The sequence below is a fragment of the Mustela nigripes genome, chromosome 3 (assembly GCF_022355385.1).
Source record: "Mustela nigripes isolate SB6536 chromosome 3, MUSNIG.SB6536, whole genome shotgun sequence".
NCBI classification, from domain to species: Eukaryota; Metazoa; Chordata; class Mammalia; order Carnivora; family Mustelidae; genus Mustela; species Mustela nigripes.
In genome coordinates, this window is record NC_081559.1 from 16,679,885 (window position 1) to 16,704,529 (window position 24,645).

The 24,645-nt window shown below is 40.9% G+C and overlaps 1 protein-coding gene and 1 non-coding gene across 4 annotated transcripts in view; one reads left to right on the forward strand and one right to left on the reverse strand.

Moving 5' to 3' along the window:
• PARD3B (par-3 family cell polarity regulator beta) overlaps nt 1–24,645 on the forward strand; it is a 1,033,909-nt gene that overhangs the window by 956,928 nt on the left and 52,336 nt on the right. For all 3 annotated transcript variants that reach the window (XM_059393291.1, XM_059393292.1, XM_059393293.1), the window contains one exon: nt 22,682–22,761. In XM_059393291.1, coding sequence (XP_059249274.1) covers nt 22,682–22,761 — 80 coding nt within the window. The remainder of the gene's footprint in view (nt 1–22,681; nt 22,762–24,645) is intronic.
• LOC132014779 (small nucleolar RNA SNORA62/SNORA6 family) lies at nt 17,011–17,161 on the reverse strand. The gene has a single exon (XR_009403419.1). It is a non-coding gene; the product is annotated as a small nucleolar RNA SNORA62/SNORA6 family (small nucleolar RNA).

Below are 24,645 nucleotides of genomic sequence, written 5' to 3' on the forward strand. Positions count from 1 at the left end.
AAAAAAAAAAAGGCTGAGTTTCTGGAGTGGCAAAATGCTGTTGCTAGCCACACCTGAAAGTGGTTGTGGCAATAAAGTGAGGTAGGGCTGGTGAGGACACTCTACTTGAGGGAGGCAATTTTCAAGTTCAGTTGCCACTTTCATTCCACTAAGCTACCTTTCCATTCTTACTGTCCTTTGATCAGTAGGATAAATTCTGACGTGTCAACGCTTTGAGACTTTCTCTGAAATCTCACTTACTTGGGATTGGCTTGCCGGGAGCCTAAAGAAGATCACAGAGGCTCAGGACCACATCTTAGAGAGTGATTGATAGACCAAGACTCATAGGAGCGTATGACACCAGCCCCTTGTCTGAGGATCGCTCCTGTCATTAAAATCAATGCAACTTAATTAAAGCAAATTACAGATAGATACATCTATAAATAAGATATTAAAGTGTGCTGCTGAATATGATAATTGCTGCATATTTAGCAATCAGTGTGTGTGTTCTGCTTTTGCCAGGAGGAATTCCTTTCAGTGGAATCAATGGAGCTTTATTAAAAACCATCCAAATTAGAGAGAGAAATGATGAGTGTTATAATAACACAAAATCACTGTTTCAACTTTCACTGCAAAGAAAGGAAAGCAAAATACGTCCATCCCTCTTTTTTCACTCAAGGAAAATATTAGACATATTCTCTTTAAGATGTGGATATTTTGAATTTATACATTTTAATTTTTGTATTCTCTTCTCCCAAAGGAAGGCGGAGGGAAAGTAACAATCATAAATAAAACAATTCAGCAGCGAGACTGAAGTGTGAGGAACACTCCAGTGCCTGGATATGCTGTTTTATACTTTGGTGACAGAAGACAAATAAATGAAGTCCATGCTCTAAACAGAGCTTTAAGTGGCTTATTTTATTCTCCTTGTCACTAGATCTTTGTGTGTAAAAGTTTTCATAGGTTAATTCAAAATAATGAATGTTGGAAATAAAAATCCATTTTCATCACCTTCCCAACTTGTCGCGCTACTTTACCCCATCACCTTTTATCATACGTAAGAATTACACTTATGGCCAGGAATTACACTTATGGCCAAGAAACCTAAGTTTCCAGGTTAACTTAAAAATATACATTTTAAAAAAGATCATTCATCACCCAATTTAAAAATCAATAACAAAATGTAACAGTTAATTAAGTCATTCCCAGGTGACCTGGATCATTTTCAAATTTAAGAAAATAAATACTAAAATTAAAAGAAGACAAAGATTTCGATGTCGAACGTTCTGAGACAAAAAAAAAAAAAAAAAAGAATCACTAGCCAACTAGGCACTTCTAACAGACATCTAAAAGGCATTTACAAAGACTTTTTACATTGGGACGCTCTGTCCATTTATCGTTTGGAAAGAGAAGGAAAAAAGAAAAAATGGAAAGAGAACAAAGAAAAAGGAAGGTAACAAGAGAAGAAATGAATGTGTAGAAAAGTGACTTTTAACTAGTTCACTTAAGCAAATATTGATTTAAAGGTTTTGTTTATTTATTGGAGAGAGAGAGTGTGTGCGCACAAGTGAGCAGGGGGAGGAGCAGAGGGAGAATGAGAGGGAGATGATCTCCAGCAGATTCCGACCTGAGTGCAGAGCCCCACACAGGGCTCGATCCCAGGACTTTGAGATCCCAACTTGACCCGAAACCAGGAGTCGGACACACAACTGAATGAGTCACCCAGGCGCCCCACAGATACTGATTTATTGATTGTCTTCTAAGCACTGGTCTAGGCAATGAGGAGAGCCAACAAAGTCCCTGTCCTCATGATGCTTACGTTTTTGAGGAGAGAGAGACAATAAGTGAAGAGTCAGTATCGCGCCATGAATATTTCTGCAAAGAAATATACAGCTGTACTCAGGGGCTAGAACAAGTAGCTGTATGACGTGTTCTGTCTGCAATATGGCAGTCAGGGAAAGCTTCTCTGAAGAGGGGACACTTAAGAAGGAACACAAAGTGTGGGACGAAAGCATGTGGCTGGCCATCTGGAGCTAGAGAAGAAGGCAATGTGAGTAGGAAAGCCATGAGCAAGGTGCGGGGCAAGAAGGAACAGCAGTGAGGAACCAGTATGGCTGGAGCCGGGGGAACAAGCAGGGCGGGGAGGGAACAAAGCAGAGAGGTCACCTGTTCCAAACTGCATGAATCTTTAGGAGCAAAATTACTAAGTCTGCTACTTAACATTCCTCCCTGATGACTGTTATTTCTGATTTTCTAAGATGCACAAAGAATGCATCATACTCTTGCTCAGGAAAGAGTATAAAGGGTTGGCAATGTGTGTAGCTTGCTCTGTTCTTTCTAAGGCCCAAACCAAGGCAAATGATTTTCAAGAGTGAGGACCTAAGATTTCACTCCAGACTCTTAATGCCAGAAGCCATTCCAGAGACAGATTTGTTCATAATTGTGACACATGAGTTTTCTGCTCTGCAGAGGAGAACAGAGTTCCGCCATGCATTATTTCCTAGCTCCATGGCTAACATCCAGACATATGACCCCGGTAATCACATTTGCTCTGCTTACTTCAGATGTTACTACAGGAAGCACCATGGAAGGCAGCCACCTCTAAATTCCATGGGTGATAGAAAGAGGAAGTTGTCACAGCCACTGATCATGCACATCACACACATCTAAGCCTTGCCCTTCCTTTCACACGCGCTTTCACACTTGTGTAAGTGTCCCTCGGAATTGTCCCCCATCAACAAGAAGAGAAAGGGGCAAAGTCATAGTCTCAGCCTCCTTACTGGGGTAATTTTTCCATGCCTAAAGATGTCATAAGAAAGTTCAGAACTAAACTATCCTTTGAGATACGACTAACAGTAGCTCTCAACTCTTACTGGTTACACAAAGCATGGCCAGTGTGATTCATTGCAACTTGTAAGTGAATATTCTGCTCAAACTGAATATTGGCATTCTGGTCATACAATACTACTACCATTATTGTGATATGTGTAGAATAAAAAGAAATATATTTGCTTCTGAAGTCTCTGAAAGTACTGACACGGGACCTGATTTAATGGGTCTCTTTAATTCATGGTATTTAAAAGAACAAGAGATTGGGGATGCTTGAATGGCTCAGTCAGTGGGATGTCTGCCTTCTCCTTGGGAATGATCCCAGGGTCCTGGAATTGAATCCCACCTCCTGCTCCCTGCTCAGCAAAGAGCCTGCTTCTCCCTCCGCCTCTGCTGTTCCCCCTACTTGTGCACTCTCTCTCTCTCTCTGACAAATAAATAAAATAAAATAAAATAAAAAGAACAAGAGATTGAAGACATTACCCAGTGAAAGGTTTCCCATCCCTAAAGACAGATAAGTCCACTCCACTACCTCTACAATTACCTCTTTTGTACCAGGTAGCTCTGGCCCCCCTTTCTTTGCTATAACTCCTCAGGCAAGCCAGGTTTCCATGCTTTCAAGATCCCTGAGTTCCATGACTCAGAAATTAGTCATTAGAAACACATTGCTGTGTTGGGTCATTTTTCTTTGGGGCTTTTGCTGTAGAGAATTTTAGCCCAAATTGCATTTCCTGGTATGTTACCCCTTCTGATGGTAAACATGCCCCACCGTGCTGTATTGTGTTAAACCATGAGGGTACGTTGAGGAGCAATCAGGGTGAATCTAATAAAAACTTGGCAACAAGCCTAATGAAAATTGGAGTGGGCCTAAAAAAACTTTAATAAGATTGTTCTTTTTTTTTAATAGGTTCTTGAAGTTTGCTTTTCATGAATATCATGAATTGGGGATTTTTAAAGGTATTTGCTATGACCAGTACTTGACTTCCCATTGAGTAAGAATGTCTAGGCTAGGTAGAGCGGTGTGGTGGCTGGTAACTGAGCTTGCACCATTGAAAATATTGCATACTGAAATGATTTTTTTTTTTAAAGACTTGGTTAACTTTCAAACCACATGCTCCTCTCTTTTAAGGAATGGCATGAAAAGGCCTCCATGCCTACTCTTTCCAAAGCATTGAGTTCTTCTGCTCCCATTCGCATTTTGCTGCTCTTTGTGTTTTGGTCTCTGGTCTCTGTTCTTAAGGACAAATGGTTCTACTCGTCCTTTGTTTGAATGAGTTGCTCCCAGTGGATGACCCTCAAATTGAAAATGATGTTTCCCCTGTGAAATTCCAAAGCTTACATTTAGTGTTCCTCATATGGTCAGTAACTCATTTGTGGATTGCTCGCATAATTTATGTCATTTTACCGTCTGCAGAGTAAAAGTAAGTTTCTCATGGCCCTTGGGGAAGATGCTCAAAGAGACCCATCCCCTACACTGTGTTGGACCAGTTGGCAGAATTGGGAGATGAAACTCTACTTCCTTCCAAGTGACTTGGATTAATACTGGTGTTATTTTCCATACCAAAGTCCAATTATAGGATGGAGGATTTTTAGTAATTGGGCCCTTTGGATTTTAAATCCTCTCAGGTCAGTGCCCATGAGGATCACCTTCAGTAGGAAGGACTCTAGGGCTTTGCACAGAAGGCAAATCTGATTTATAGAGGGACATGGCATTACGTCTGTCACAAATACATTATGAATGACGTTACACATTTTCTAACATACAGATCAACACCCCCCCTTGGGAAATTATCCTTCATCCTAATGGATTACACCATAGTAAGTTCCTTATAAAATTCATCCTAAATTTTCACTTTCTTAATTTCATTACATTGATGAGTCAAGATCCCTGTTTACCCTTTTGCCTACATCTGAGAGATGTTAGAAGAATTAGACTGAAGTTTATAAATCACCTCACAATTCCCCAACTGAGCCCACAGAAACAGTAAAAAGCAGTATAGGTAACAAATAGGTGCTGATTTCTGCTCAACCTTCATACTGTACTAGGGCACAATGAGTACTCCCTCAATTAAGTAGGTAAACATTTTTCTTCGGAAATATGGGAAGTCATCTAAATGGCATTCAACTAGCATTTCAAATGCTTAGCTGCCAAAGTTGGGATTTTGTTTCTTTACCTAGAGTGTGGATTTCTTTTCATTTTTTTCTTTTTCTTTCTCCTGTCTGCTGACTTCCTGCTCTAGGATGCTTCCCTTCAGGCTCTGAATCTTGGCTTCTCTGAAAGAAAAGCCTCTAGGGCCTTCGACCACAATGAGGCTCTAAACCTGGGATCTACTCTTAGGAAAAGCCACCGAAAGGGTGTGGTCAGACTTCTAACAGAATGACTGAGGTCAGCAGGTGAAGGTGGGCTCACTTCCTACCTGTGCACAGAGACCCTTCTGCCTGGGAAAGGAACCAGCTGTTCTGTGCTCCCCACTCAGTCTCAGGGATACTGGTACTTATGTTTGATCCCAAACTGTTCAATAATGTAATAAAATGCACACTTCACATCTGTACTCTTAAATGTCTAAATCACAATGATATTGTTTCTTGACTTCACTCCATGCAGTGGAATTAATGTTCCACTGTATTCGGTTGTGAATAGCCTCTTGAGGTAGGCCAACTAGGTTAATTTGAGTTTGTTTTTTCTGGTTAGTTTAGGATTATGTGTTTTTTCTGCTTGCCTGCGTTATATCTCACCTTCAAGATTGCTTTTTTCATTTAAATGGTTCATTCTTATAATCATACAGCATTTACTGAGCATGAAAGATGCTGGACAACAAATGTTAATAAATACCATTATAAAAGATCGTTATAAGATAACACTCTAAGTAAGTATGTAAAAGATATACTCTAGGCTCTCAGAAAATAGGAAGTGACTAGTTCTGTAGGAAGAGGTTGCCAGGGTGGTGATGGGAAGGGCAAAGGGGGAGCTGGGCAGGACAAGAAGGTGTGCAGGTGCTTGGGGGTCAGGAAAGGACCGATGGTTGGGAAGGCATCTTCGGGGTGAAGTGGCAGGAAACAGGGCTGCAAAGATGAGGGGTGGAAGGAGAATGACAACGATGATGACCACAGTAGACCGGGAAAGCTGTAGATGTCACGTCCGGGAATTTAAGCTTCATTCTAGGCATTGAATAGTTTCTATGGACCGCTGCAAGGTGGTTATGTGTGTGTATGTCTGCAAAAATCCATATCCACATGCACACATCACACATACAGGCACATGCATACGTGAGTGCACAGAGAGACATAGGAATACATACATCATCTTTTAATAGGTCATATCATTCCAGCCATTCATCCTGTATGTAAAAAGCACAGACAATTGGCTCTTTTATGAGAGAAAGTAAGAATTCTCTCTCCCTTCTCCCCTCTCTCCCTTCTCCTTCTTTCTTTCCCTTCCTCCTTTTCTATCAAATGCTCTCTCCCCCCTTCCTCGAACCCACCCACCGTCCTCTGCTCTCCTCTCTTTTCCTCTCCTCCCATCCCCACCCTCTTCGGTTTTTGTCTCTTCCCTCTCTTCCCCAGGACCGTTTTTAGAACAGTATCACTGAAGAACCTTCCATTGGCTTAGCCAGGGTTAGGCAGAGATTCATAGAAATAAACTCTACAGGGGCGCCTGGGCAGCTCAGTGGGTTAAAGCCTCTGCCTTCACTTCAGGTCATGATCCCAGGGTCCTGGGATCAAGCCCCACGTCGGGATCCCTGCTCAGCGGGGAGCCTGCTTCCCCGCCCCTCCCCCCCCCTCCACTTGCCTCTCTGCCTACTTGTGATCTCTGTCAAATAAATAAAATCTTTTTTAAAAAGAAAGAAAGAAAGTATACAGAACAGGGAAAAATTCTCTCCAGGCATTTTCCATACTAGAAGAAGAATCAGATTCCATATGACTGCAACAGCATTACCAACAACTCAGATTCACTGGACATATAAGTATACTCTACATGTGTGATGCATACTTTGTAGTTGACATGCATCAGATCATTTAATCCACATCGCAACCATCCGAGGTAGGTACTATTATTAACCACATTCATAATGAAAACCGAGATTAATGAGGTGAGAAGACCGCGGCTCAGAAGTGACCTTGCTCAAGGTTACCCAGTGGGTGGGTGATGAGAATTGAGCCCAGCCAGCCTTGTCTGGAGTAAGCTCCTAACCTCAGTGTCCTTTCCGTGTGCAGGCCAGAGACCACGCTGCTGTGTGTCTGGTTAGAACTCTCTGCAGGCAAGTCTGTTTTCGGTCAGGAAGGAGGGACCTGGAGCACTGTAGGAACAGTGGTGGCCTTTAGGATCATCTTCCGGTTCTGCTTCTCTCTTTGAACAAAATTGACTTACAAGGAATTTGCAACACCTGCTTTTTCCTGGTCAAGGAGTGGCATGGATGTGTCAGATGATATAGGAGCACAGACTTTGATCATCGCAACATCCTTTATGAGAATCCTATGTGATGACATATCATCCATCCTACATGTATGTAGGAATGAGACAGTGAGCACATTTTAGAAATGACAGATAGCTTGCAAATTGGTGTGGACCCCTTAGGGGCTGGCCTTATGCCTGTGCGTGTCCTTCCAGCTGCATGGTTGGGTGCCCATGCATCCAAGCCCCGAAGCCAGCCTGTGCTCATGGCCCCGTCCTCGCCTGCATCCCCACCAGATTTTCCACCAAGTGGAAGCACAGCTGTTACAGTCGATGACCAGCTGTTTTTTATTTTCACAGTGGCTATTGAAACCCATGCACAAGCATTGTTTCTGCGCTATCTTCCCAGGAAAGTAGTGACCTGGCTCACGAGCTTTAATCAGGTCACCGAACCCCGTCTCCAGACCTGATGCCACCACATCACCCCCAGGTCACTGTCCAGAGCAAGGCATCCCACTCAAGTGACGTCATGAGCTCCCCCCTGGGTGGGCTTCACAGACGAGGCCCAGTGAGGTTAGGTGTCACTCAGGGGAAGTGTTTTCAAAGCATCTTGGGCAGAGAAGAATGAGGCTTGGCTAGAGACTCAAGATTTGCAAACCAGCTCAGGGAGAGAGGGGAGACTCAACACTGGTCCCCTTGTGCCCAAACTTCCTCATCCACACATCAGTATTCAGCTTAGAGGGTAAGTCCAGGCTGGGTTTTCTAGAACCCATTAGCCACGGCTCTGGTGCCCCTCCCTGGTGTGGAAGATGGCTGCTGTGCCGTTAGGGCTCGTATAAGAAACTTGGGCTGATTTTTGTTGTTGTTGTTGCTCTCGGTATATTTGCATAATTTTATATCCTGAGCAGAGTTCTTGATTTTGCAACATCATAATAAAAAACAGTGTGAATTGGCAGGTTTAGGGGGTATGATTTGCAGCTGGTCTATCACTTCCGCTACTGGAAGCTTTAGCTTGAAGTATTATACAATTATCATATTTTACAGGACTTGAGCTTCTATTTGCATCTGCTCATCTTTTGTTGTTGCGTTTTAAAAAACACTCCCTTTTCACATTTTGGGAGCTAGATGGATGCCCAATATCCTCACTTTATATACTTTTCCCTTCGTGGTATAAATTCATATAGTTCAGTGCTATTGAAATCAAAGCGCCAAGGTCTAATTGACATAATAACACGATGAGCTCTTTGGACAGTTTTTGGGGATTGAAAACAATGATGAAGCAAATGCAACTCAGGGTTATAGTAATATCTCTAACCATCGCCTTTTCACTCATTGCCATTATTTTGATTAAAAGGTCTATAGAAGCCACGGTGGTTGTTCAGGATGCAAAAATTATTGCAGAAACTTCCTCTATTAATGGAAATTATTAGAGGATGGGAATGGTACTCGAACAGCAAGAATGACATTAATTATGCGAAAAGCAATCATATCTGGCATTTGGCATGCATTATTCTTCAACACTCTTCCACGGGTTTGTGTCCAGCCAGCACTAGAAACCTAAAAGCTTTTTATTTGGCAAAGTTTTCAGAGCACTTGGACTTGCAGCTTCTTGATAAAAGATGATTTGGAAGGGGATTTTGTTGGTGAAATTGAAGACTTCAGTAATGAGTTATGTGTAGATGAATCAATGCCCAATTAAATGATTATATCAAATCCAACTTCAAATGTTGACTTAAAAAAAATCACATTTGAGAGCAAGATGCTATATATACATCCCATCAGAAGAGCAAAGTTGTATTACCATCCTGGTAAAGGTAGGGAGTGTTCTGAATGATCAAGAGTTTGATTAATGGAGAGCTACTAAGGACAGGAATTATCTGTATATTAAGAATTGGAACAGATTGCAATAGCCTCACTTATTTTCATTCCATTGTTCCCTTTCTCTTTTGCAAAACTTCTCCGTTTCTCGGGGTCTTTATTTCTCTTTCCATCGACACCCCTCTTTCAAGGCTCCCTTCTCTGTTCACCACTGTTTTGATGTTCTCACCACTGTCTACAGAATTTGTTTTTCTTATCTACTCCTGTTTTTGCCTGTTCTTGTCCCCTCACAGAAGTAAATACACCCAGTCAGAGCAACATTTGTTGCTTTACTCATTCACATGATAAGCCTTTAGAGAGCCCTTGATATGTTTAGGGCACTGACCTGACCACGGGAAGAGTTATCAAAATTGCAGGAGCAAGCATTCTGGTGCAGGCACAAAAGTGCATGTTCAGGTGCTGTAAAATATCCAGTGGGACCAAGTCATTGAACATGTGGGAGAGGGATGAGATAAAGCTGGAAAGTTTGGTCGCTGTAGGTTACGGAAAACTTTTATCTGCTAGTTAATAGAAAATCATTAAATGGGGCGCCTGGATGGCTCAGTTGAATAAGTGTCTGCCTTTGGCTTAGCTCATGATCTCAGGGTCGTGGGATCAAGCCCCATGTCGGGCTCTCTGGTCAGCGGGGAGTCTGCTTCTCCCTCCCTCCCTTTCTCTCTCTCTCTCTGTCTTTCCCAAATAAATAAATAAATAAATCTTCGAAAGAAAGAAAAATCATTAAATGGACATGGGGCTTTGGTTTGGTTTTTTAAACCACATCTTGACCCAAGAACATCGATTTTCAGAATGTCATCTGTTTAATTCTCGTTTTCTCCTCCTCTGGTCTTCATTCATCTTCTAGAAGCTGCGCTGTGCTGGTACCATAGTCAGTTTCAAACTAAGTAGGTTAATACACATTTTAGACTAACGTGTGTATGATTTCAGCATTAATGATAGCATGGATCAGGTTACTTTGTGATTGCAATGGATGCTAAACACTGAGGTCACTCTTTAGATCAACAGTAGCTGTGTCCAGCAGACACAGCTATCTATCCTATCATGTAAGGTTTTCCTACTACACTATTATTATTTTCAGCTCTTAGGAATCTTCCCTCATTCTAACCAATGACACAATTGGGATTCCTAATGGTTTTGATTTCTACACCAGATCCAAGTTTAAATCTAAATTGTTAGAACATATGTTTTTTAAAAATTATTTTTAAAGGAAAGGGAAAAATCAGAACTATGTATACAAAAGAGCTTGAGGAAGGCAGTCTTATTAAGACTTAACCATAGGACAGATGCTATAAAAACTCCTTAAAACAATGTTGCTAATACATGTTATGATATTTAACAAGTCTTATTCACAAGGATAGCTAGCCCTCTTGGAAGCTGATTCTATTAAGTGCCACTGAGTAGATGTGTGAGATTTCTGTTTTATTGACTCAGTAAATATTTACGAACAAGGTGATATGTCAGGCTTTGAGAATGCAATGGCTCAAAAATGTGAAAAAGTCCCAACTGCAATGAAGCTTGCTCATCTTGTGTAAACCAAATCAACAGACTGACACTGGGCATAATACAGAAAAAAGCTGTACATTATACAGCCTGTTCTTGTTTATAAAACAATTTTTTTACTAAAAATTAATTTTGGTGTACCAGAAATTAACACATATCAGGCCCTCCAGCTAAATGTAGTAACTTTTGCCAGGCGTTGAGGGGTCTGGCCCTGATGACCATGACCATGACCTCATGCTAAATGCTTGCAGACAGCCACAGTGTCCCATATCCCACCCCACTGCCACCATAAGCTCATCTGAACATTCAAGTCTTCTATCTCTGTTCTTTGTTTAGGAAATAGAGCTGGAATGATCACTGCGGACATATGAGGCAGCATTGACAGTGAGATGGAGATCACATCCTGGTCTTGCCACTGTATGAACCTTTAGCTAGTTGCTTTCACTTTATCTGAACTCTCCTTCTCTCATGTGTAAAGTGAGGCAGAAATGGAAATGATAGCGTTAATTCTAGCTCATGATACTGATCACACAGTGTCGCAGAAAGTCATTTCTTTCTAGTTATTTTTTTCTAGTAACAGGAGTGACTGGAAACTGCCCACAGACTAAACTAGGAAAAGAAAACATTCTGAAAAGTTTGAAATTTTCAAACTTTTATGTTTCCATTGTTTGGTCTTTATAAAGGCAAGTATGTTTTAAGTATCCTAGAGAGCTTTTATGCCTTTGTCACTTAATATCCTTTATAAGATCTATTAGTTAAAAGATCTAATAGTTCATCTATTATGAATTTGTAAACTGTTATATCATTTTAAGTTTTGGTGTATTTTGAGGGTCAACTTTTTCCCTTTAGAATGAGTAAAAAATACTGACTGTCACAGAGTATGATAAAAATAAAACAGGGATGCCCAGTTCAGTTGCTTGAGCATCTGGCTCTTGACTTCAGCTCAGGTCATGATCTCAGAGTTGTGGGATCGAGCCCCACATCAGGTTCTGTGCTCAGTGTGGAGTCTGCTTGAGATTCTCTCTCTCCCTCTCTCGCCACCATTTCCCCTGCTCACACTCTAAATAAATATGTAAGCAAATAAATAAATATCTTTTTAAAAAATAAAATAAATAAAAATAAAACAGCTTAGGCATAAATAACTCACATATTACATCCAAGTAGTAAGTCAAAATCAAATTCGATAAATACTGGATACTAGCATCTGGTGATTAGGGTTACTACTGAGATCCACTAAATTCCTGCTTACTCCATTCCTGGAAAATACAAGAGAGGTAAAAGGATTTATTAAGGTATACCTTCTCTTCCTTCTTTTCATCAGAAATCATCTTCCATCAAGCAAAAGTTTAGATTTCAGTCAATGTCGCAATATCTCTATTCGTAGGTAGACAGATGGGGTAAGGAAATGAGATGGTGTCTGGCTCTTTAATTAAAGATGTAGAGCCAGAGTGTGCTCTTCACACTCACTGGCAAGACACATATGCACATGTGCACACACACGCACACACACTCACATGCAAAGTGCATCTGATAGATGAAGCCAAATTTGTAAAATTGTATCCATAATCATAGTTTCTATGGTAACTGTATCTTAGGCCCAGGAACAAACAGAGCTGGGCAGGAGATGCCTGGTTTTATTTTCTCTGAAGACAATCTGAAGAGAGTTAATTCAGTTTATCAAGATGCCATGGTCCGGTGTACTTGGTTAGTACTCGGGTCATGCGAGCATAAGATTGAATGCTCAAATCCCAATAAATGTGTTATAATTTTATAATGTTGCAGATTACTTTGCTGTCTTTGTCATTCAGCTTTAAAATAATTATGTTACAGACGTAGAGTTACCATATTAATGAGGTGGAAACTATATGCAAGATAACTTTTATAAATGTACATAAGTTAGAGGGACTTTAAGGATTTATTTTCACTCCAGCTTTTTCCAAGGGAGGAAAATATAGGCACAGAATGGTGAAAAGGCTTCCCCAAGAGTTATTTTTAAAATATTTTTATTTGCTGTATTTTCCAAACTAGCAGATGTTCTAAACTAGTCTATAAACTGAATACCCAGTTATTTGACAAAATTACTGAAATTAAATTAGAGAAAATAAACACTTCAGAAATAATGGCTTGAAAGAGTGTGTGTACTTTCGCTTCTCTAGATAGCATATTTCTAAATACGTATCTCCGGCATAATATACTTCACATTGCCAAAGAGAAATCATTTACAACCTATTTTGATTAGCTTCTTTTTGTTTAAATGAAGTATGGTGAGTTTCGCTCCAAATATGTAACATTTCAGCAGAATGTCTTCATATGAGAAGATGCTCAAAGACAAGTTCCCAACTTTTTTAGACATTTTCATCATGTTGATTCCTTCAAAAATCTCCGAGCCAGACCTATAGCTAAGTAAGAGGAATGTAATTAAAAGAAATCTTCTGGAAACTGCTCAAAAATAGCTGTCATGTTACCAACTTGAAATGAAAGGCGTGTTTCCTAAAATGGCATCTGAATTTTTATACTTTGCATCTTAATCTTATGATGGGTCTGGCGGCACGGCACGCAGTTTCGTGTAATAGATCCGAGTAGGACCTATTTGTAAATGAGGATGGTGTGTGGCGGTGAATCAGCCAGACTGCAACTTTGCAGTGTGTTTCCTTCACAGAGGCTTTTAAATTTCCTTGGGAAAATTGACTTAAGGGACATAAATTACAACATTGGCAAAAATTTGTCCCAACCGGTGGGAATTGGGAAACAAGTTGAATTTGAATTGTTTCCACTTTTTGTCATCAGACATTTGCAGAAAATCTTGTGTGATTTATTCTTTTATTTGTAATGAATTGTTAAAACATCTTTGAAAGGGCATTAAATCTTCCCCCTCTGCCATTAATCTGCAAATGGGAGAAATCGGGGGTTAAATGGCCTCTTTAGTATATTGCTTTGTGAAACTGCTGATTCCAGCAATGCTGGGCTAGAAATACATACTAATTTAAGGAACTCTGAATGTAACCAGCAAGCTCCTTGCCTTTGCAGAGAAAAGACTAATAGCTTTATATTAACAAGGCTCTTAACATCCCAGCCAGCAGCAGGCACTGAGTGAATGAAATTGGGAGAAGTCCCATGGACTAAAAGCATCTTAATTCAACATTCCTCATACACCAGACCCTCCAGATAGGCCATCCGAGGCTGTCAAAAGCCCGGCCAAACAGGACCGCACCTGCAAGGCACACCAAGCGAGAGCCTCTCAAGTTGTTTTCCAATAAGCTCTCTGAAGTTTCTCTTCCCGAGCTTTATTATTAGAAAAAAAATAAATATGCCCCAGATCCAAGCATGAGTTCTAATATTACATTGTTTTGGAAAAGACTAGACTTCTCTTATGGATTAAGTCAAAATTATTTCTTTCTATCAGAAGTCTATTTAGGTCATTACATTAAAAAAAAAAAAAAAACCTACATGATACCAAGTGAGATAAAGGGCTTCTTTAAAAAAATTAATTGGATCGAAGCCGCTGACCTTATTTTTTTTATGATGAGGGAAATTACCTAATAAGGAGTGCTGGAAGCAGGAACATTTTTGAGTCTTAATACACACTGAGCAAAATGAGAAATGAGCTTCTAAATGCCTGTGCCTGTCTCTTTCCCCCTCACTCCCTCCTGAAGGGGCTTGACTTCCTAAGGACCCAGCTATAACTTATAATTAGTTTCTCTTTGGCAGTCTTCTATCTGCAATTTCCTACCCTCAGTTCACAGCTATTTGCAAGAATCTTGGTACCCGACATAATAATCCATAGTGCCACTATTTCTGATTGGGATACAAAAATTGATCAAGTTTTAAGAGGAGATTAGATAAATTATGAATTATCCACAAATGGGATGTGATGTAGCTTTTAAATTTTATATTTATAAAATATACTGTTAGCACAGAAAAATGCCAACAATAAATAATTGGAGGGAGAAGGGTGCCTGGGTGGCTCAGTGGGTCAAAGCCTCTGCCTTCGGCTCAGGTCATGGTCTCAGGGTCTTGGGATCGAACCTCGCATCGGGCTCTCTGCTCAGCGGGGAGCCTGCTTCCTCCTCTCTCTCTGCCTGCTTCTCTGACTACTTGTGATCTCTATCTATCAAATTAATAAATAAGATCTTTAAAAAAATAATTGGAGGAAGAAAACTATATGCCATTTAAATATGTATATATTAAAAATGTTGACAGAGGTCAACTTTTGATGATTTAGGGAGAAAAATCAGTCAATGTGTTTTTTAAATAATGCAGCACAAATGTTTTCCCATCATTTCCATTAACTAACACTGTGTCCCCAAGGGAGAAAACTTTTTCTCGTCTCTGTGCTTTAGAGTACACAACATATGACTCCACTCAGGAGACGCTAACAAATATTCATTCACTTGGAAGTATCCATCTTATTTCCGCAGCACGATAACATGAGGCAGTGTGACTAGGGTTTGGTTTTGGTTGTTTTGGGTTTTTATTTCTTTTTGGGGAGAAAGCGATAAAGATTTTCAATACCGTGGAGTCCCGCCTTCTCTCCCCATCAATCCACAGAAATCACTTTCAATTGGTGCTTTCAGTAAAGCACCAATCACCATCTCATTGTCAGTTCCCACAGACTCTTCTGTGGGACTTATGTTAGTCACTGTTCTGTTGCAGAGAGCGATATGCACCCTAGCTGGTTTAAGCAGGAGCGAATTTATTATGCCACACTAATGGGCTTACAGAATCCTAAGGGCATCGAAAGAAACCTAATCTTGGCTAAGCTTTCAGGGATGATTTCTCAAGCCATGCTACAGAACCAGACTACCAAGGGAGCTGCTGCCACTTCTGTAAGAAAGCTTTTGGCTCCAGAGCCACACAACAATGCCACCATAATTAAGAAAGTGCCACGATCAGGAAGCCATCTGTAGTGCTGCCAACTCCAAAGCTGGCTACAAAAGCTACACTTCACCCCAGAAACTTGCAAAGACACATCTGCTGAAACCGCCAAGGAAACCAAACACATCTTTAGTCAGTGCTGTCAGAACAAACAGTGGAAGTGGGACCACTTCCTCAATGGCCCGTCTTAAAGCAAACCAGTACACTGGCTTCAGGGCCATTCTGGGGAAGACCAGTCTAGCTTTCCAAGCCCTATAGTTCAGGAAGACACTCTGCAAGGACGGAGTTTGGGTAAATCACGCCAACACACCACATATTGCCCACAGACCTTTTCTGACTGCAGTCTTTGACTTTTTTTTGACACTGTGGGCCACACCCTCGTTCATGGAATCCTTTTCTTTGGATTTCTATGGTAACACTATCTCCTCCTCCTCTTCCAGACCAACTGCTGGTCTACACCTCCTCAGATTTCCTCCTGCGTTTAACTTGTGTTTGCCCCTTAAATGACAGTTTTCCTAAGAGTAATATTGGTATCCTTCTCTGTTTCCATTGCATGTCTTTCCTTCTATTCTGTGTCTACAGATTGTCCCGGGGCATTCTAATTCTTTCCCAAGGTTGTAGGTAGCATCCGTGGGCTGGATATTTCCCAATTCATCTCTGGTCCCAGGCTTCAGTGTTGCAAACTTTTACACTCAATTATCTGTTAGACATCACCATCAGATATTCCATTCCAACTCAATGTATCTAAGTATCCCCTCCTCCCGCCCCTGCCCTTCCCCCTAAATCTGGTCCTCCGTTATTCCCATCTTGGTGATGGTCACCAAGCCCACTTAGTTGCTAAGCTCAGAAAATTGTCCACTTTTCTAGGCACATCCTTCCTATTAATCCTCAGTCAGTCCTACTGAACCTGCCCCCCCTTAACATTCTTATATCACTCACTTGCCTTTTTACTTTTTTTTAAGAAACTGTTTATTTTCTGTCAATCGTATTTCCATTTTGTTTGCCTTTGTGGAAGAGCAACTTAAAGCCACTCAGTGGTTCAGGAACCTGAGCAGTGGGAGCTGCGGACCAGTCTTCAGTGGCCGGCTGAGGGCTCCAGTCCTCAGGAGGGAACTGCTGACTAGGCATGGAGGGCCCCTGCTCACCTGCAGAGCGGTCTGCAGCCTCGGGCGGAGTAGCAGTGATTCTAGGAGTGGAACAGTCCATTCACCCTGAAATTCCTCCATGGTCATAGTCATTTCAGCAGGCCTGCTTATCCTTTTCAATCTCTTCAGGATCTCTGTAGAAGTAGAGACCAGGCACAGACTCCCACGGGTGATCATGGGAAATGGTGCCACGGATGTGCAGAACTGCGCAGAACTTCCCAGGCCCATCTACCACATTAGATGAACTGAGTGAGCTCCACTTTGGCAGGATTCATCAACTTTCTCTGAAAGCAGAAAGGCCCATAATACCTGAGAGGCCCAGGGAGTTAAGAAATATGGAGAAAAGCAGGAGAAAACACGGGCCATTTGAAAATGTTTTCATTTTTCCTTAAAGCTCTGACACATTTAAATTGTACTTTTAGCAAAAATTGCTATTAAACTCCACTCATTGGGCCAGAGGCCCTGGTGGTGTCAGTGAAAGACTTGACCCTCATGTAGCATGCTACCTACACATGAGTTCATTGGCCAGCCAGTGGCCTCACTCCAAGCTCTAACAATGTGCAGGCCTTTATCCTTTCGTATATCCCCTAGGTTAGGCCTTCATCATCTCTGGTTCAAACTATCACTGGAACCTCCACACTATGGCACGAGTGATCTCTCTAACCTATACATATGTCCCATCAGTTATCAAGCAGTCATTCTCAATGACTTCACCATCACCTAAGGGTAAAAACAGTTTCCTTGGCATTGCATATAAGCTCCCCCAAGATGTGGCTCATGGCTGTATCTAGAGAGCTTGGATTCTGAAGTCAAACAGACCTGATCTTTGTCTCAGATTTTCTATACACTAGCCATATGACCTTGAGCAACTACTTAGTTTTCTCATTTGAAAAACGTGGCAACCATTGGGATTATTGGGAAGATTGGGCTGATGAAAATAAAACATTTAGCATTTTGCTTGACAACAAATAAGGGTTAAATTGTAGTAGCGATCAAACAAAAAGACAAATAAATGGAAGGAAAGTTCCTATTCATGGATAAGAAGACTTAATATTATCAAGATGTCAGTTCTTCCCAACTTGATCGATAGATTCAACGTGCTACCTGCCAAAATCTTACCAAGTTATTTTCTTGATTCTAAAGAATCTTAACAAACTGATTCTGAAGTTCATATGGAGAAAAAAAAGACCTTGAATAACCAACATAATATTGAAGGAGTAGAAAGATGGGTGCCTCAGTGGCTCAGTGGATTAAGCCTCTGCCTTCAGCTCAGGTCATGGTCCCAGGGTCCTAGAATCAGGACTTCATCGGGCTCTCTGTTCTGCCAGGGGACCTGCTTCCCAGTCTTTCTCTGCCTGCCTCTATCCCTATATCCCTACTTGTGATATCTCTCTCTCTCTGTCAAATAAATAAATAAATCTTAAAAAAAAAGGACTACAAAGTTGGAGGACTAAAACTACCCAACTATATTATAGCAATAGCAATCAAGACAGTGTGGTATTGGTGAAAGAATAGACAAATAGGTCAATGAAACAGAATGGAGAGTCCAAAAATAAACCTAAATAAATATTTATTTTGGTCTCTGATAAAAGTGTAGCAAGGATAGTCTTTTCAAATGGTGCTGTAACAACTGGACATCCAACATGTAAAAAAAAATGAATCTAGACACAGACCTTACACCCTTTACAAAAATTAACTCAACATGAATCACTGACCCAATTTAAAATGCAAACTGTAAAACTACTAGAAGATGACACAGAAAATAAATCTAGATGATCTTGATTTTGATAATGACTTTTTAGATATGACACCAAAGGCAAGATGCATAAAAGAAAGAATTGGTCACCTGGACTTCATTAAAATTAAAAAGTTCTGCTCTGCAATAAACACTGTCAAGAGAATGAAAAGATAAGCCACAGGCTGGAAAAAAATGTTTGCAAAAGACACATATGATAGACTGTTATCTAAAACTACAAAGAACTCTTAAAACCCCACAATAAGGGCGACTGGGTGGCTCAGTGGGTTGGGCCTCTGCCTTGGGCTCAGCTCATGATCTCGGGGTCCTGGGATTGAGCCCACATCGGGCTCTCTGCTCAGCGGGGAGCCTGCTTCCCCCCTCTCTCTGCCTGCCTCTCTGCCTACTTATGATCCCTCTCTCTCTCTCAAATTAATAAATAGAATCTTAAAAAAAAATAAAAGCCACAATAAGTAAAGAAAAAGACCAATTAAAATATGAACCAAAGATACCTTAACAGACACCCCATCAAAGAAAATATACAGATGGCAAATAAGCATATGAAAAGGTGCTCCACATCATAGGTCATCAGGAAAATATAAATTAAAACAACAATAAGGTATCGCCACACACCCACTAGAATGGCCAAAATCTGGAACACTGACAACCCCAAATGCTGGTAAGGATGTCAACACAAACTCTCATTCATCACTAGCAGGAATGCAAAATGGTACCGCCACTTTGGAAGACAGCTCAGTAGTTTCATACTCTGAGCATACATTCCAGCAACCGCACTATTTGCTATTTCTGTAAGGGCATTGAAAATTATCTTCACACAAAAATCTGCAGACAATGTTCCTAGTAACTTTATTATTGTGGAAAGTTGGAAGCACCAAGATGTCTGTCAGTAGATGAATGGATTAAGTGGTAGAGCCAAACAATACAATATTATTCAGCACTGAAAAGAAATGAGTTATCAAGCACAAAAAGACACAGATGGAACTTAAATGCATATTATTAAGTGAAAGAAGATAATATATTTAAAAAAAAAAAGGCTACAGACTCTGAGATTCCAACTATATGATATTCTGGAAAAGGCAAAACTATGGAAACAGTAAAAAGACCAGTGGTTACCATGGGTTTGGGGAGAGGGAGGAATGAGTAGGCAGAACACAGAGAATTTTTAGGGCAATGGAAAAATTCTGTATGGTGCTATAATAATGGATACATGTCATACATTTGCTCCAACCCAGTAGAATGTACATCCCCAAGAGTGAGTCCTAATGTAAACTCTGGACTTTGCATGCTGTGTCCATGTTAAGTTTATCAATTGTAACAAATGTTGCTCATGGTGGGGGTAGTGGGATAGGAACTCTGTGTACTTTCCTCTCAATTTTGCTGTGAACCTGGAAGTGCTCTAAAAAAACAAAGCTCATTAAGAAAAAAGTGCAATAATGGTTATAGCCATAATAATAGTGGTGGTGTTGCTATCACGAATACCCTTTTCCTCAATAGGTTCTGTTTCTTCCTTTAACCAAACACTTGACTTTCCCTGAAAACCAGTGCTTTTCTTTTTTAAATGCCTCCATATTGTTTCATTTTTGTTCTCTAGACTTAGAATGCCTTCTCCTGCTACTCCTACACCTTCTTCCCCCACCCCCGCAAAAATAACTTATCCTCATTCATATTCAAGTTTTCGATGAAGCTTCAACACCCATATGAAGCTGTCTTCAACTCTGCCAGGCGGACTTTCGTATCTGTTTCTCCAGACTCCTACTGCCTGCTCTCTCATGCTGACACTCCAGCAGTGATCTCATTGCACCGTAATTGTTTGCAGGCCTGTCTCCTCTATATTCAACGCCATGAAGAGATCTAGCCCTTCTTCATTCCTTGAAATATAGTGCTAGCGTGGCATTGGGATACAGTAGCTGCTCAGTAATCACTAAGTCCATGATTGCATTGAAGATGTTGTCGTGTTAATAGAGAAGCATGATATATGCATGATATAAATATAATAATTAAATACCTACACGGTTGGTGAAGAAGAGAATAATTTTTGATATAGAAGCATGCCACCCATCTTTGGTCTGTGTTCTGCTACTTCTGGGAAGTTTTTCCTGACCCCTTCCAGTGTCACATCCTGAATGGCATGTGATCGTACGTTGTCCTACATCATTCTTTAATGATTTCATTCTTGATACTTGTTTTCCCAACAACACAAAAACTTCCTTAAGATAAGGTTCATCCTACATTTCATATAATCTCTTATGCTGGTAGCTTTTCAGAAAAAGAAGCACCTGGGTGCTGCCTCTGAGAGACACCCGAACGTAGACAGCCATCCCTGGGCCAGGCCAGTTCTGGATAACAGTGTTGGAAGTATTAACTTGAAGTTTTGTGGCCACCAGAAAAGATAACTTGTAAATGTCTGGAGCCATAGTAGGCTCATAATGCCCGACAGTCACAATTAAATAGTCCTGGTATTCATGCTAATTCTTCCTCCATAACCAATAGGTTAAAAACAAAACAAACCTTAGATAGAAGTGGCCGAGGACAGTAATTGTATCCTTCCCTTCTCTTTCTACACCATTTCTTTATCCCCTGTTTGTCTGATACCACCCTTGTCTCTGGTCTTTGTTAGAAAGGTCGGTGGTTTAAATCAGGGCATTTAACCTAATGCAGAGAATTCTCAGTCTTCCGGCAGCTGCTTCTAAGTCTGTGTGTGCAGTCTTCATCCTCACCTCGGTAATTCACTGGGCTGTTGCCTTCTCAGATAACTATGGCCATTCCTGTTCCATGGATTTGTGAAATACAAAGAAGTTTTGCAGGACACACTCTGAAGAGCCTCCTCTAATGATTGATACCTAGAATAGTCTTTCTTACTCTAAATGAACATGTATACTTGTTTTGCAACACCTCTCATAAGAGACCCTCCCCACGCACACCACCCAAGCTGGAATGATGGTTTCGTAGAGAGCTAGAACTTTTGGCGGGAAGAAAATAATTTGCAAGTTCAATGCTACCTAGAAAAATTTCCCCTATTGACTTGGCACCATTACTTCCTGTGCTTACTAGCAAACTCTCCCTTCCCCCCTCTAATGGTCCAGGTATTCTGTTTACCCGTTCCGTGCCCATTCCGTGAGGGCTAGCCCAGCCTGAGAGCCAGCATAAGGGATCCACAAACCATGTGTGTTGACATGAACAGGTGATGAATTGACAAGTCAACAAATACTTTTAAATACCTGGGTACGTTCATCCTGTTTTGGATTGTTGTGATAGATGCAGAAGGACTATGTATAAAGTCTTGACATCCACAAAGCTAGCACACTTTAATCCTGGGGCCAGGCACTGCTCTTCCGTGTCTCAGAGGCTGATGGAGGAGACCGGAAGAGAGGTGAACAGAAGAAGTACAATGGAAGGGGAAAAAAATACTAAAGATCAACCCTAGATAGAAAAGAGGCAGTCTCTTCTCTGTGGTAGTTCCTAGGCGAGGGAACTAAGTGAAGTCTGGATGAGAGAGGGCTTCATGGAAGCTGTGGAGTAGACCATTGTCACCTGCCCTAGTTAGTAAAGAAAGGTTTCATGGAAAAGGTACTTTTAAAAGATATGGTCCTGGGGCGCCTGGGTGGCTCAGTAGGTTGGGCATCTGCCTTAGTTCAGGTTGTGATCCCAGAGTCTTGGGATCGAGCCCCTCATTGGACTCCCTGCTCGGGGAGTCTGTTTCTCCCTCTGCCCCTTCCCAATTTGTGCTCTCTCTCTCTCTAATAAGTAAAGTCTTTAAAAATAAAAATACAGCCCTTGTCACAGCCAAGTAGAGCCTAAAGAGATATGATGACTAAATGTAATAGGGAATCCTGGAACAGGAAAGGGATTGGGTTAAAATCCAAATCAACTGTGGGCTCTAGTTAATGGTAGTGTATCAATATTGATTCATTCATTTGAAGAAATATACCGTACTAATGTGAGATGTTAGCAGGAGGGAAACTGAGTTCTGGGAACTCCGCACTGTTTCTCAATTTTTCTGTAAGTCTCAAACTGTTGTAAAAACTAAAGCCAATGTAAAAAGAAAAAAAAGGGGGGGGGGTCTTACAGCCTACAGAAGCTCCCCAGCTTGGTGACAAGAAGGGGTCAGTTTGGCAATGACCCTTTTTGAAAGAAGCGACTGTTGTTCTATGCCATGTTTGTGGCTTGATCATCAGTTCCTGTAGCAATACTGAGATCATGTTTGCTTTTCCATGGTTGGTTTTTGGCAGGCAGCAGCAGCATTTGGGCACTGATTATAATTTTGCAATGCATTGTCAGTAACCAGGGTGTATAATGGATCTTCATCTCTAATTACTTTTCTCTCCACAGGTGTCTGGAAAGGGTCCAGATGGGAATGCACACAACGTCCGCTTTGAGGGGATGGAGAGACAGTACGCGTCCTTACCCAGGTAGATCACTCAGGGGTCTCCTATCACCAGCTTACCTACAAATAAATTATTTAGAGAAATCTACATGAAATAGAAATCTGGCTTTGAGTTGGGGACTGTGTTATAATTTTCCTGACTGTCGTCTGTGACAACACCCGTGCCATCTTCACAACTGTGCTAATAATTGAAACACTTGTGGGCTATTTTTTAAAGGAAGAAAATAGTATATCATTGCAATTGAACATGTCAGCAAGAATATTGGATCCAGAATGGAAATCTTAAGCCATTGCTATAAAAATAGCATTGAACCTCCTGCACCACGCTGAGGAACAATAAAATAGTAAATCCTTGGTCCTAGCAGATACCTACAAGAAAGGGCAAGCCAACCTTAACCTTGGAGCTTCATGTGGGTGTTAAAAAGCAGGAGAGAAATGTGAACCTGGGAAGATGTTCTTTGCTTGATTTAGAATCTGTCGGATTCGCTAGGCAGTCAGCAAATATTGCTGAGAGGCGTAGACACAGTGAGGGGAGGAAATAATCGCGTGGGAAAAGTTCGCTTGGTGATTCTGGCCTAACGCGATCCACTTCTGCTGTAACTAGACACCCCTGAAAATGAGATACAATTCTCAAAGGCCCATGCTCTTATCTCTGAGATGAAGAATAATTTTGGTCTGCTATCAGTAGCACATGACAAAGAGGAGAACTTTCCAAGATTACGTCTAGTGCAGCTACTATGGGAGTGAAGCAGGGTGTGTGAGAAATGGTGAGTTCGGGGGTGAGAGGTGGAGGACAAACAAAGAAATGTTAACGCCAGCCAGAAAACTGAAATGGTACGGAATATCTCCTTTTAAAAAGAGGGGGGAGGATCCTAAATCGAGCTTTTTCATCGAAGTGGAATTGTGGAAGTGTTACCCCAGAGGGAGTTGCTGTGCTGAGTTTCACATTGGCTATAATTCTGTATGTGAATTTACAAAAATACCATCCTGGATATTGCAACAGGCATAGCCTAAGTGACCATCTGCTCTTATAAATAGTATGTTGATTTCCAAAAGTAATAAAATCTCAGACCTAGTGAAGAACCAATTGTTAACATTGACTGGGCAGGATACTCTGACTACAATGTTTTAAAAGCCTCTATACAACTCTATCTTATTTATCTCTCTGTTTTCTTTTTTTGTATGTTGTCTCATAGTCTTTTCTCATTCTTGATTTCTCTCCTCTCCTTATTTTTCTCTGGCCTCGTATTTTGTTTTCATTAAAAAAAAAAAAAATGGAAGTCATCTCCAAAATTTGCTTTAAATATAACATTTCTGGCTCTCAGTATTGAAGTGTATGGAAATTGTGGTTAAGGCAGATGGAAAGTAGTATGTTCTTATGAGAGGGGAGAAAAAAAAAAAACTGGAAAGAGTTTAATGTCTTCCTGGCCAACTTGCACCAGACTGCGGAAATGGAATTTTTTTTTTTTTTTTTTTTTTTTGGTACAAATCAAAAGCTCAGGAATAACATTGAAATCTCTATAAATTTCACTCATTCATTTCCCATATATCTATTAATCATCTACTCCGTATCAAGCCCTGAGAATCTGAAAACTGGAGACAGGGTACCAGTCCATCCTCAGGACCTTACTCTCTCTCGGACAAGCAGCAGCAAATCAATTTCTTACGACAGAGCAGCAAATGTTTAGTTTAGTAATTATTAGCAGAAAGTCCTCTGAATTTCCAGCTCCTATTTATTTTTACTAATAAGCCCTGAAATGCTCAATCGTGGCTGACTCTCCACAAGTCTATTTTAGGATTAAACAGTGCAGAGGGAGTTTTCTGACAAAGGCAATAAATTTATGCTGTTTGTGGCTCCGGAGCTACTGTCACAACCATGAATTGACAAAATCCTGCCAGCCCCGAGAAT